The 12,979-nt window shown below is 34.1% G+C and overlaps 1 protein-coding gene across 2 annotated transcripts; it reads left to right on the forward strand.

Annotated features, from left to right (window-relative positions):
- The first annotated feature begins 3,897 nt into the window (after positions 1-3,897).
- LOC107761716 (phytoene synthase 2, chloroplastic) lies at positions 3,898-7,947 on the forward strand. Of its 2 annotated transcripts, none has more exons than XM_016579974.2 (7): positions 3,898-4,340; positions 4,710-5,440; positions 5,537-5,587; positions 6,092-6,264; positions 6,624-6,859; positions 7,012-7,204; positions 7,570-7,947. In XM_016579974.2, the coding sequence occupies exons 2-7, from the start codon at positions 4,951-4,953 to the stop codon at positions 7,747-7,749; spliced, it is 1,323 nt and encodes a 440-aa protein (XP_016435460.1). In that variant the 5' UTR covers positions 3,898-4,340; positions 4,710-4,950; the 3' UTR covers positions 7,750-7,947. The 2 variants fall into 2 exon arrangements, with proteins under 2 accessions (XP_016435460.1, XP_016435461.1); XM_016579975.2 differs by lacking the exon at positions 3,898-4,340 and adding an exon at positions 4,426-4,602.
- Positions 7,948-12,979: the final 5,032 nt, after the last annotated feature.

The following is a 12,979-nucleotide window of genomic DNA, read 5'->3' on the forward strand; positions in this document are numbered from 1 at the left end:
GAGATTAGAACCCTACACGGCTGCACGTAAATAAATAGCACAGATCGAGAAGGTGCAACCAATAAACCTTTGTCGATGTTTCAGCCGAATGGATTTTCCTAATTTTCAGCAAAGTTAAGGAGAACCAACACTATAGTTGCTCCTTTAATTTGTCCTTTTCTTTTGGCTTGTAGTCTTTTCAATAACATGACTGCTAACTGAAATAGTTAAAATGCAAACTATTTAATGACTACGCTATTTGTCGTGCATGTTGACTTTTGTATATTTAATTAAATTTGGAGAATAAAATTAGAGATTATATTGTGTTAACAAAATAAAATTGTATATGTCTATAATGTTATAAAGTCCTGCTTTTACAAATGAAGCACTAGGCAGTGGATTGGGAATAGAGTGTGCATATTAATTATCTACGTAAAGGAATGGTATAATTAGAAATAGAAATAGGTATCATGAGGTTATCACAAAATTTACATAAAGATTAAAATAATCAATCGTCTCCTTATGATCTTTTATACTGAACTATTAGTTACTAAATTAGATAAGGTTGTTTACAATAATTCTAAATGAATTTGATAGTCATATGTATTTCTCTCAACAACAAAAAAACGCGTTCTAGCTTGCTATAAGTAAAGTACGTGGTATCATCACTAAAGAATTAAGTTGCATTTCCAATAATAACATATGCTCAACTCAACATCAATGATTCCTTCACGCAACAGAATTTTGTAAGAAAAAAAATTAAAGAATTCAAAATATTTACGTCAAAGATTGCGTGTAATCAACCTCGTCTCAATGATTAATTATAGAATATATCATATCAGTAAAGCACTATTAGATCATGTTATGCTACATTTCAAGTCACTAGCATTTTCTGGAAAGAAAAAGCACTTACATTTTGTAATAATCTTTGCATTTTGAAATTTATTTTTTGAGATCCTGAAGGGATAGTTTGGTGGTTGAGAAATTGCATTTTAACCTACACATTTTTATATTTACAATTTTTAATGATCTCTTAATTATATGTCGTTCGCTTGGACCTTTCCATATTTGTTTGTTATATATCAAGAAAATTCTACTGTATTACCAGAGGAAGTTTCATATTATTATTATGAATTCCAAAATAAATTTGATTATGTTGAAAGGAGAAATCTAAATATAGAATCTCCAATCTTGCCCCCATCCCCGGAAATATTTGGGAGAATTTAGCTCCAACTCTCCCCTATTTTTATCCCCAAAATGGGGGATGAATAGTGTTCCCTCAAATATATGGTACACTATTCATTTTCCCCTGTTACTATTCATCACCTTTTTATTATTATTTTATTATTTAATCTTTTAATTTATCTCTTTTTATATATTACCTAATTATGTTTATGTAATGTCTTTATAATATTAATATTATATCTTAACTTTGGTGTATAATTTTGATAGATTAATTTTCGTGCATTTATTATTTTTATGTAGAAATGGCAGTAGATGAAAATCAACAATTTCAAGAATTTTTATTTCGACATAGAAGAATTAAGGACAAAGATGCTCATTTTGCACTTCATAATGCATTAATAGATCATTTATGGGAGAATACTAGAGGTTGAAGTTGAATATTTATCTAGTATTTCGAATGAATTTTATCGTTAGGTAATATGCATTTAATTAATCTTGTATCGCAATAATTTCACTTTTATTTGAACTATTAGTTAATCTATAATAATTGCTTACAAATTATATTATTTAAAATTTTATGGAATTATTTTAATCATGGAAATTACAAATTAATAAAAATAAAAGATGGAATTTATTTAATAGAAATTAAAAAATAAAATTAAAATGAAAGATGATAATATAATATAGAAGAATTAGAAGAATATAAAAAGGTTTGGGGGAAAAAATGAGGGAATAGTTGGAGTAAGTTGTCCCCAAAATGAGGAAAAAATAAAAAATGGAGTAAAGATTGAAGATGTCGTTATAAGTTGGTTCTAATTTGACATCCTCGTAACTAATATGGGCATAATTGGATCTCCCTTCCTAAAAAAAGCCATGTGCCAATGAAAGTAGAGCTGACCAATTTCTTCAACTTGATGCTTGATTTTTAAAATCTCTTATCCAAATCATGTTAATTAAAACTTGAGGAAATTTTCCAAAGAAGCAATTTTTTTATCTCGTTTACTTATTAATTTGCTACTTCTCACCGTTGAATGCCTCCTTAACAGTATTTTGCATCTGCCAAACAAAACAAATAAATTATGACCGAAATATCATTTTTTTAATTTTGAAAAAAGAAAGAAAGTAAAAGTGTGAACTGCTACGTGTCAAATGTAGAGCACGTGATAAGCCTCAAACCAACTTTATGTGGACAACTCACGCCTATGTCGTTGGGCTTTATTGGCCCATATTTAACGTTTTTTATTATTTAAGACAAATTAGGTCCAGATCTTCTGGTCTATGTCCCAGTACACCCCGCAATATGGGCCCACAGTCCACTTGACTTTGGAATTGGCACTTTCGCGTCTGTACTCCGAACAAAGTAGAGAGTAAGGGCAAAGGGTAAAAGATTATTATCCACTTACCGACTGACACGTGTACATGACCACCAGCTTGCCCACTTTTATTTTGATAACGTTATCTCCCATTGATTGGGCTGTGGTTACACGTGTCCACTCGACACACATCTTCTTAGCCCATTACTAAAGTTGGTGTTATAATGAACTCAATAATGCTACATATATACATACAATTAAAGATAGATAATTAATAGTAGTAGATAATTTTAGGGAGCAATTCTACCACATGTCGAGAATAAAAGATAAAATAGAGGTGTAGTTAAACGAAGTGATATTAGCTCCTGATTTCTGCCTTTTCTAATGATTTATTATTATAACTCCTTCTATCTTAAGGATGTCATATTTTTATATTTAATAATAGTTTAATATTAATTTTTTTATTTTAACCTTAATAAAATAATTTATAACTACAGAATATCTAAGAGGTGTTTCTAAACACAAATTTTATTTATTTCTTAAACTCCGTGTACGATTTTAACCATTTGACTCCCCATGCACATTTTGTTTTAAGAAAGCAAATGTATCATGATAAAACTGGGATTGAACATTGAACGGGTTGAGCCTGTTCTTGATTACACCATTCTATTTTAAATAAAGGAAGTAATATTATTTCGAAAATTGCGGTAGCTGTAACTTGTTATGCAGTAGCAAAGCTAGATATTTCATTACGATGATATAAATTTTACAAAAATAGGCAATTTATCATGCATTTTATTATTTTTAGCTTGTAATATACATGTATAATAAGTAAATATTTTGCGCAAGGGTATCATATGAACCCCTTGCTTCAATGTGGCTCCTCCATTGCTTTTATGCATAGTAGGGGTGACAAATGGACGAGTCGGGTCGAATATGAGCGGATCAAAAACGGTAAAGCAAAAATAGATAAATTATCCAACCTGACCCATATGTAATACGTATAAAAAAACGGGTTAACCGTCCATGACTTCTTGAATATGATCACTTTTGAGAGAATTCCTATCATCCTAAATTTGAGGAACCCCCAATTTGAGACTTTACAAATGTAAAAGTTAAACTCATTAGTTATCCATTGCTTATCCATTTTCTAAGTGAATAATATGGTTCTTATCCATATTTGACCTGTTTTTAAAAAGTTTATTATCCAACCCATTTTTTAGTGAATAATATAAGTGAATAATTATTTTCTTTTAATCATTTTGTCACCGCTAATACACATAGTATCAATCAGAAAGTTAGTTAGCTTGTGTTGACTTTCATTTTTTAAATTAAGCTACTAACACAGCAGAAAAGTGGGAATTAGGCCAATTTGCTTTACTTATCCAACAAAACTTACAATACAATCACTTGAAATGTTGCATTTTGTCAGATGTAAGGTGCACTCTTACATAAAAGTACTAAGAAATTTTTTGACCTAAAAAGGATGTACTTGGATCCTGAACCAACAACTAATTAGACATACAGTGGGACCATAAATTAGTATGAAATTTACGTGTCTTTGCTCTGACCAAAAAAATTGAATGTCACTGGGAAAAATGGTAAAAATGTGGAAAATAAAAAGAGGAGATAAAATCTGAATCACTCAATTTTAATCAGCACGAGTGAACAAGAACTAGTAGTACTAACAAAAAACAAATTTGAAAAATTGAATGGTATAAAATGCCTCAGAAATTATAGGAGTGTAATTTAAACAAGGAAAAGCTGCTAAATTCTGGGAGAATATTGAGATCAGCAGCAAGAAGGTGGTCTCATCTTGTTACTTTCTTTCAACTAATTGGAGGATTCTTTCAATATTAACAGGTCAGTTGTTTAATTCCGCTGTAGCTTTCATTGTTCTGGTTTGTTGCTTTATAATACTAAAAGATTTGAAGACCCTTGCCTTTTCTAGACAGTTTCTACGTGTATCAAAGTTAGAAAGCGAGCTTATTATAATCTAGTTGACTATATATAGAAAGCTCCCATCACCTGAAAAAAGTGTGAAGTTTTTTGTCATTTGGGTTCGTGCTTTCAATACTAATATTTTAAAGCTCCTTTTTTTGTGCTGTTGCTGATTTGATTCTTGGTACTGTGATATGTTTTAATAACAAAGTTTGAATTTTTATACTTTTGAGTGGTCATAACTGTATCACCAGTATATATGATAAGTATTTGGTTTATCTCATTGTGCAGAAACCCAGAAAGAATAACAGGTTTTGCTTCTTGTTGATGAGTGCATTTGCCTCTGCTTGTGTAAGGCAAAGTCGGTTCACTTTCTTATATCCGATTTTTATAATCGTTGAAATTAGTGGATAGACTCTAGTGGATATCTACAAGTATTGGTTTTTTGATAAAATAGGCTGAGGTGAGAAGGTAACATAAAGGAAAGACAAAAACTTGGGAATTGTTTTAGACCACCGAGGTTTCTTGTTTCATGAGCATGTCTGTTGCTTTGTTGTGGGTTGTTTCTCCCACTTCCGAGGTCTCGAATGGGACAGGATTGTTGGATTCAGTCCGAGAAGGAAACCGCGTCTTTGTATCATCCAGGTTCCTAGCTCGAGATAGGAATTTGATGTGGAATGGGAGAATCAAGAAAGGTGGGAGACAAAGGTGGAATTTTGGCTCTTTAATTGCTGATCCAAGATATTCATGCTTGGGTGGATCAAGAACTGAAAAGGGAAGCAGTTTCTCTGTACAGTCCAGTTTGGTGGCTAGCCCAGCTGGAGAAATGACAGTGTCATCAGAGAAAAAGGTCTATGATGTGGTATTGAAGCAAGCAGCTTTAGTGAAGAGGCAGCTGAGATCTACCGATGAATTAGAAGTGAAACCTGATATAGTTGTTCCAGGGAATTTGGGCTTGTTGAGTGAAGCATATGATCGTTGTGGCGAAGTATGTGCAGAGTATGCAAAGACATTTTACTTAGGTCAGTCTCAGCCTCTTTTATCTTTAGTTTACAAATTCTTGATTAAGGGACCAATTGATGAAAACATAATCTGATCTTTATTTGGTTCTTATTCAGGAACAAAGCTAATGACTCCAGAGAGAAGAAGAGCTATCTGGGCAATATATGGTGTGTATATCTGTGCTTAACTGGGGACATAAAAGGGAATATTATAGGTGCATGTGAGCTCTACTAGTTTATGAGGCATTATTATATGCATAAAGAGAATGATCTAATTTCTTATACCATATACAACAGTCAAAATGAGTGGAAGAAGTGCAAAAATTATAAGACTGGATCCAGGGAAGAGTAACATGCTTTTACTGTTAGTTTTATCAAACTTTCTTGGGAATCTTTGACATAATTTCTACTTTTGGCTGGCCGGAGATTACGCTTTGTGTAAAAAAATCTTATGTTCTTTATACAATCCATAAGGGTAAAGAGAGTAGAATTCAGATCATTTAAAACTGGTGATCTGATTGTTTCTCTTTCCCATTTTGTTTGGCAATCTTCAAAATGTGGTCACACTTTGTGAATAGTCATTTATGGTAAACTCTTGATGAGATTGACAGCAATTTTGTATAAAGAAATTTTCACCTGAAGAAAGCTTCTTGTTGGGTTGTTTTTAAACAGTGTGGTGCAGGAGAACGGATGAGCTAGTCGATGGCCCTAACGCATCACACATAACTCCACAAGCTTTAGACAGGTGGGAGGCCAGGCTGGAAGATATTTTCAGTGGGCGGCCATTTGATATGCTTGATGCTGCTTTATCCGATACTGTCTCCAGATTTCCTGTTGATATTCAGGTTTAGTATTTCTTTTGATCATCTTTATCTTCTCCATCTAATTTGATTATTAGGAACTAGTTTACCTTTACTGTCCTTGGCATATATGTGAGGATTCAGATTGTGTTCTTATTCTGTATTCATCAGTCTTCGATAACCCCTCTATTCTATGTGTGTTGAAAGCCTAAATACTATGCTAGTTTTGTTTCAATAACCTCTTTTATATCCTTCAGAAGGGTTCATATTGCATTTGAAGTCATAAAAAACTTGTTTCTTTAGCCCACATCTTTAGGTTACTGTATTGGGAAATATGGTCTTCATTCACATAATTTAAGGAAGTTGTTTGCTCGCTATCTAATTCTTCATCTACCTTGGTGCAGCCATTCAGAGATATGATAGAAGGAATGCGTATGGACTTGTGGAAATCCAGATATAACAACTTCGATGAGCTATATCTCTATTGTTATTATGTTGCTGGTACAGTAGGACTGATGAGTGTTCCAGTTATGGGTATTGCACCTGAATCAAAGGCAACAACAGAGAGTGTATATAATGCTGCTTTGGCTTTAGGGCTTGCAAATCAACTAACCAATATACTCAGAGATGTAGGAGAAGAGTAAGCATGAAACTACATTTAATGCACATTGAACATGCCCAAAAAAGGTCAAAAGAGTTAGGAAAAACTCAGTGGCTAATCATCTCTTAGTATAGCTACATTAAGTACTTAAAACTTAGTTCTATTCTTACATATTTCCTTTTGTTATACAGTGCCAGAAGAGGACGAGTATACTTACCTCAAGATGAATTAGCACAGGCAGGGCTTTCTGATGAAGATATATTTGCTGGAAGAGTGACCGATAAGTGGAGGAACTTTATGAAGAAACAAATTCAGAGGGCGAGGAAATTCTTTGATGAGTCAGAGAAAGGTGTCACAGAACTGGACTCTGCTAGTAGATGGCCTGTAAGTAGTCTTAAGATTACAATTGATTGCTTGTGTCCAGTAGTTTTTCTTCCTATTGTTTTACCTGCTAGGAGATATGAACCAAGTTTTCTATCGAAAAACCATTAACTGGTAGGCATTGATAGGTATCATAGTATCCAATTTTCAACAGCATTCTCTTTTGGTGATGTATCATGCTTCTTTAAATCCTTTAATCGTGCTCAAATCTTCTCTATTATGTTCTGCTTATATTCCTACACCACAGAGGAAAGAAAGCTTGATCGGCGTACTTATGCATTGATGGTTTAATGTTGCATTGAGCTTACATTCTGAATCTATATTCTACTACTTAGTATGGCAATGAGCTGATTTTTTTGTCGTTGCAGGTGTTAGCAGCGCTGCTGTTGTATCGCAAGATATTGGACGAGATTGAAGCCAATGACTACAATAACTTCACAAGGAGGGCTTATGTTAGCAAGCCAAAGAAGCTTCTCACCTTGCCCATTGCTTATGCAAAATCTCTTGTGCCCCCTAATAGAACTTCCTCTCCACTAGCAAAAACATGAATGTAGTTGAGTCTATGAGGAATATACACTAAAGAAACTCAGGTACTTGTAAATGAGATATCTTTTGTTAAATGTGTATCATCAAAAGTAGATTGTAAATTCAATATGACAATCTCTTGGTAGAATATTTTCTCCACACTCATCAAACCCTCAAGGGTGAAAATTATTTTAGTTCATGTAAAGAATTAACTTCCTTCACTGTGTACCTATATTCTTCTGCTTTCATTTTTTTTAAAAGATCAAAGTGTTGGAAGTGTGTGAGCAAAGTCCCATATGGATAGTAGAAAAGAAAAAGAAGCTACTTAAATGGAGTTGGATACTGTCAATGCTGTGAGGCCTTTTGGGGAAAACCTTGCGGGTTTGGCCCATAGCGGACAATATCGCATCATGTTAAGAGTAGTTTTGGACTATTTTAGCCCAACAACTGGTATCAGATTCAATGGTTTGGCGGGACTGGAGATGGCGGAGTGTGGCGTGGGGGCCCGGCTTAGTGCCTTTGTCCGTTTACGGGGTCTAAAACCTTTATGAAAAATAAATTTTTTGAATTTTTCTACTTTACTAAGGAACATTTTTCCATATTGGAGAAGGAAATCTCATTTGTCGAGTATATATATAAATGCACTTCTTCTAACTTTTAAATAGTTAGAGAAGAAGTCAAGTGTAATTGTCATCGATAATCAGATATTTTGGGATTCTAAATCCCAAAGCTTTCAAGATCATGGGTTTTAATAATTCAGATCCCTTTTACTTTATATTGTTTTACCCTTTTTCATAGCCCTTCACATACTAAAAGCGGACGCACTTGGTAAGTTTGGTATCTGGAGTTCAATTTCATTGTTTCTATTTTTTTAAACTTTGAAAATGTACATCGACTTTAACTCGAACAAATTAAATAATTGCATGGTCACTAACTCACTATCAATGTTTTAAAAGGCGGAGGCATGAGGCTGGGCGTTTTACCTCTGACAAGGCGGGGCGTAAGCCCTGAGACATGTGGCGTAAGTCTTACGGATCTTTAAATTTTATTAATTTCAAAAATTTTAAAATCGGATAAAATAAAAAATAACTATAAAAATTACATTAAAATAAAAAAAAGATAAAAAATAATCTATTTAAAATAGTTATAAATTATAATTCAACTATGAATAATACGAAAAGTATGACATATATCATAATATGCAAATTAGTTGCAACGTCGTTACAATTCAAACATCAAAAGTAATGTATTCAATGCGAAATCATATATGTATCTCTTATGGAGTAATGAATCTTCAAAGAATTTCAATATTATAATTTGATTTTCTTTAAAATACTCCTTTTATTTAATATGTTTTCCTTTTGAAAGAGAATTTATATAAAAACATAATTCACAATTTAAATATGATTCTCTAGCATCATTTATTTATAAGTTTCAACAAGTTAATAAAGTGACACATAATTTACCATACTATACCATGATAACTAATTATTCCTAAATAGTTACTAGCTAATACTGAGCTATTAAATTAATAAGTATTGTATCTCGTAAATGTGGAAAAAAAATATTTAGGAAAATAATTATAAAAAAATTTCGGACTATTATCTAATAAATACATAACAAAAGTTAATAAATAAATACTTTTAAATGAAAGATTTATTTAAAATTTACTATCATAGCAGTCTTAGTGGATAACGTGCAATAATTTTTATTTTAGTTATGAGATAAAATACTCTCAACTTAATGATTTATGATTAACAAAAAAGTAATTTTGAATAGTCAACGATTTATTAAGAAAAATTGAGGATTTACAAGGTTATTTACACACAATTGCATAAAGTTCAATTAGGCGAGCCCAGTACGCTGGGTATTGGGCGTGTCCGGACGTAAGCCCCGACGGCCGAGACGTAAGTCTCACGGAACTAAGCCTCACATATAAGCCCAAGGGCATTTTATGTGTGCTTCACCCAGGGCGAGGCCCAGACAAGTCCCAATCTGCCTTTTAAAACAGAGCTCACTATTTATTTAACGATCTATCTTCATGCGATTCAATAGAAGGTAACATTGCATCATTTTTTTGGAATTCTTTCTAAATATGAGTTGTCTAAAGCCTTTATGTTTACAGTTGATGACGGCAGAGATCGATCGACAAGAAAATCTTATCTAAGATCTTTCTTAGTTTCTTGAGAATATAATTCTTCACTAGATTAAATGAATCTGTTAAAGAAATCGAACAGTTTCAAAAATTGGTCAACTTAGTTGATGAAAGCTTGCTAGAGAGTAGAGACTACGGAGGCAAAAATCCTAGAACGACAAAGTTGCTGACAATATAGCTGGCCACTTCGGAAAACTTTGTCTAATAGTTGCTTACAATAATTACTAAAGATTGAATCTATGTTCTTTGGATGAAAGAAAAGGTAAGGCTTCAAAGTTACGACTAAATATTTTAATTTCAGAATGAATGGACCTATACGTGGACGATGATAAATTGTAAAAATAGCCCAGGCTAGTCAGTTTTTGGACTGGTCATTGAAAAGTAATCTGCGTTTGTTAAGTCATTGAAAAATAGCTACTATTTTGCTGCAATACGGAAAGTTCCAGCATTATATACTGGAGATCGATGTACTTGTGTATGAACTTCAAGCATATTATACTGGACCGTTATATTATACTGGAACTCCAGTATACTTATGTTGGAACTCCAGTATAATTCATAAATATTAACCGGAGTTGATGATTGTTGGTGCACTATGTGGGGTCCATCCCATAAATCAAGGAAGAAAATTTCTTCCTTGATTAGCAACCCACGTTTCTTTTGTTGTTTGTGTCAAAATCGACAGGCTTGCAGAAGGAAATGTCAAATGTAGTAGGCGAGGCTCTGCCTATAAAAGGAGAGCTTCGGCTCTCATTTTGACACATCAATCTCAGAGGAAAAATATATCTGAGAGTTAGAAAGAAAGAGTGAGGTTTCACAGGCAGGGTATAAGAAAATAGTCTGTGAGAAAAATAGAGAGTGAATGATATTGTAGTGAGGTGGGAATATAAAAAAAGGTTATTTCTTTTGAGTGTTGTAGTGGTCTTTTGAGTATTTTACTCGGACCTACAAAGTGTAAAATTCCTTGCTATAGTGATATTAGTTGCTCTTCTCAGGGCCGTGGTTTTTTCTCTTGTTCAAAAGGGGTTTCCACGTAAAAATCTTGGTGTCGTTGTTACTTTTTTATTCTTGTTAATTACTGTATCTCGGTGCTACGTTATTATTCCGCTTTTATTACCGTGAATATTATTTTTGTAGGGGGTTCATCCCAACAACTGGTATCAGAGCACAAGTTTTGCTCGTTTACTAAAATACTATTCACTGTCGGTAGTACTATACTCGATGAAAAATAAAAATGTCCGGAGTAAAGTACGAGGTAGCAAAATTCAACAGAGATAACGGTTTTTCAACATGACAAAGAAGGATGAGGGATCTGCTCATCCAACAAGGATTACACAAGGTACTAGATGTTGATGCCAAAAAGTCTGATACCATGAAAAATGAGGATTGGGCTGACTTGGATGAAAGAGCTGCTGGTGCAATCAGGTTGCACTTATCAGATGATGTGGTAAATAACATCATTGATGAAGACACTGCACGTAGAATTTGGACAATGTTGGAAAGCCTATACATGTCCAAAATGTTGACAAATAAATTGTACCTGAAGAAGCAGTTATACGCCCTACACATGGGTGAAGGTACGAATTTTTTGTCACATTTAAATGTGTTTAACGGATTAATCACACAGCTTGCCAACCTCGGAGTGAAAATCGAGGAAGAAGATAAAACCATCTTGCTATTGAACTCATTTCCATCATCGTACGATAATTTGGCAATAACCATCCTGCACGGTAAGACTACTATTGAGTTGAAAGATGTCACATCGGCTATTCTACTCAATGAGAAGATGAGAAAAAAGCCTGAAAATCAAGGGCAGACTCTCATCACAGAAGGTAGAGGCAGGAGTTATCAAAGGAGTTCGAGCAACTATGGTAGATCCGGAGCTCGTGGGAAGTCAAAGAACCGATCCAAATCAAGAGTCAGAAATTGCTACAACTGTGATCAACCAGGTCACTTCAAAAGAGATTACCCAAATCCAAGGAAGGGCAAAGGTGAAACCAGTGGCCAAAAGAATGACGACAACACAACCGCCATGGTGTAAAACAATGATAATGTTGTCATCTTTATCAATGAGAAAGAGGAATGCATGCACCTGTCAGGTCCAGAGTCGGAAAGGGTGGTTGACACAGCGACATCTTACCATGCCACACCGGTAAGAGATCTTTTTTGCAGATATGTAGCAGGTGATTTCGGCACAGTGAGAATGGGTAATACAAGCTACTCAAATATTTTGGGGGATTGGTGACATTTGTATCAAGACAAATGTCGGATGCACATTGGTTCTAAAAGATGTGCGGCATGTACCTGATTTGCGGATGAACTTGATCTCGGGAATTACTTTAGACCGAGATGGATACGAGAACTATTTTGCAAATCAAAAGTGGAGACTCACTAAGGGATCATTGGTGAATGTAAATGGAGTTGCTCGTGGCACGTTGTACAGGACAAATGCAGAAATATGCCAAAGTGAATTGAACGCGGCACAAGATGAGATTTCTGCAAATTTGTGGCACAAAAGAATGGGTCATATGAGCAAAAAGGGATTGCAGATTCTTGCCAAAAAATCACTCATTTCTTATGCTAAAGGTACAATGGTAAAACCTTGTGACTACTGTTTATTTGGTAAGCAACATAGAGCCTCATTTCAGACATCGTCTGAAAGAAAATTGAATATACTTGATTTAGTATATTCTGATGTTTGTGGCCCAATGGAAATTGAATCAATGGGCGGTAACAAATATTTGGTTACTTTTATTGATGATGCTTCACGAAAATTATGGGTTTATATTTTGAAAACCAAAGATCAGGTGTTTCAAGTTTTCCAGAAGTTTCATGCTCTAGTAGAGAGGGAGACGAGTCGAAAGCTAAAGTGTCTCCGAAGTGACAATGGAGGTGAGTATACTTAAGGGAATTTGAAGAGTACTGTTCAAGTCATGGGATCAAACATGAAAAGACAGTTCCTAGAACCCCGCAACACAATGATGTAGCCGAGAGAATTAACCGCACCATTGTGGAGATAGTGAGAAGCATGCTCAGAATGGCTAAACTGCCTAAGTCATTCTGGGGTGAAGTAGTTCAGACAGTCTGTTACCTAATCA

The sequence above is a fragment of the Nicotiana tabacum genome, chromosome 3, assembly GCF_000715075.1.
Source record: "Nicotiana tabacum cultivar K326 chromosome 3, ASM71507v2, whole genome shotgun sequence".
Lineage (NCBI taxonomy): Eukaryota > Viridiplantae > Streptophyta > Magnoliopsida > Solanales > Solanaceae > Nicotiana > Nicotiana tabacum.

Coding starts and splice junctions, on each gene's coding strand:
- LOC107761716 (XM_016579974.2), top strand. CDS start 4,951: ATGAGCATGTCTGTTGCTTTGTTGTGGGTTGTTTCTCCCACTTCCGAG. Junction 6,860..7,011: donor CTCAGAGATGTAGGAGAAGA/GTAAGCATGAAA, acceptor TTTGTTATACAG/TGCCAGAAGAGGACGAGTAT. Junction 7,205..7,569: donor ACTCTGCTAGTAGATGGCCT/GTAAGTAGTCTT, acceptor TTGTCGTTGCAG/GTGTTAGCAGCGCTGCTGTT.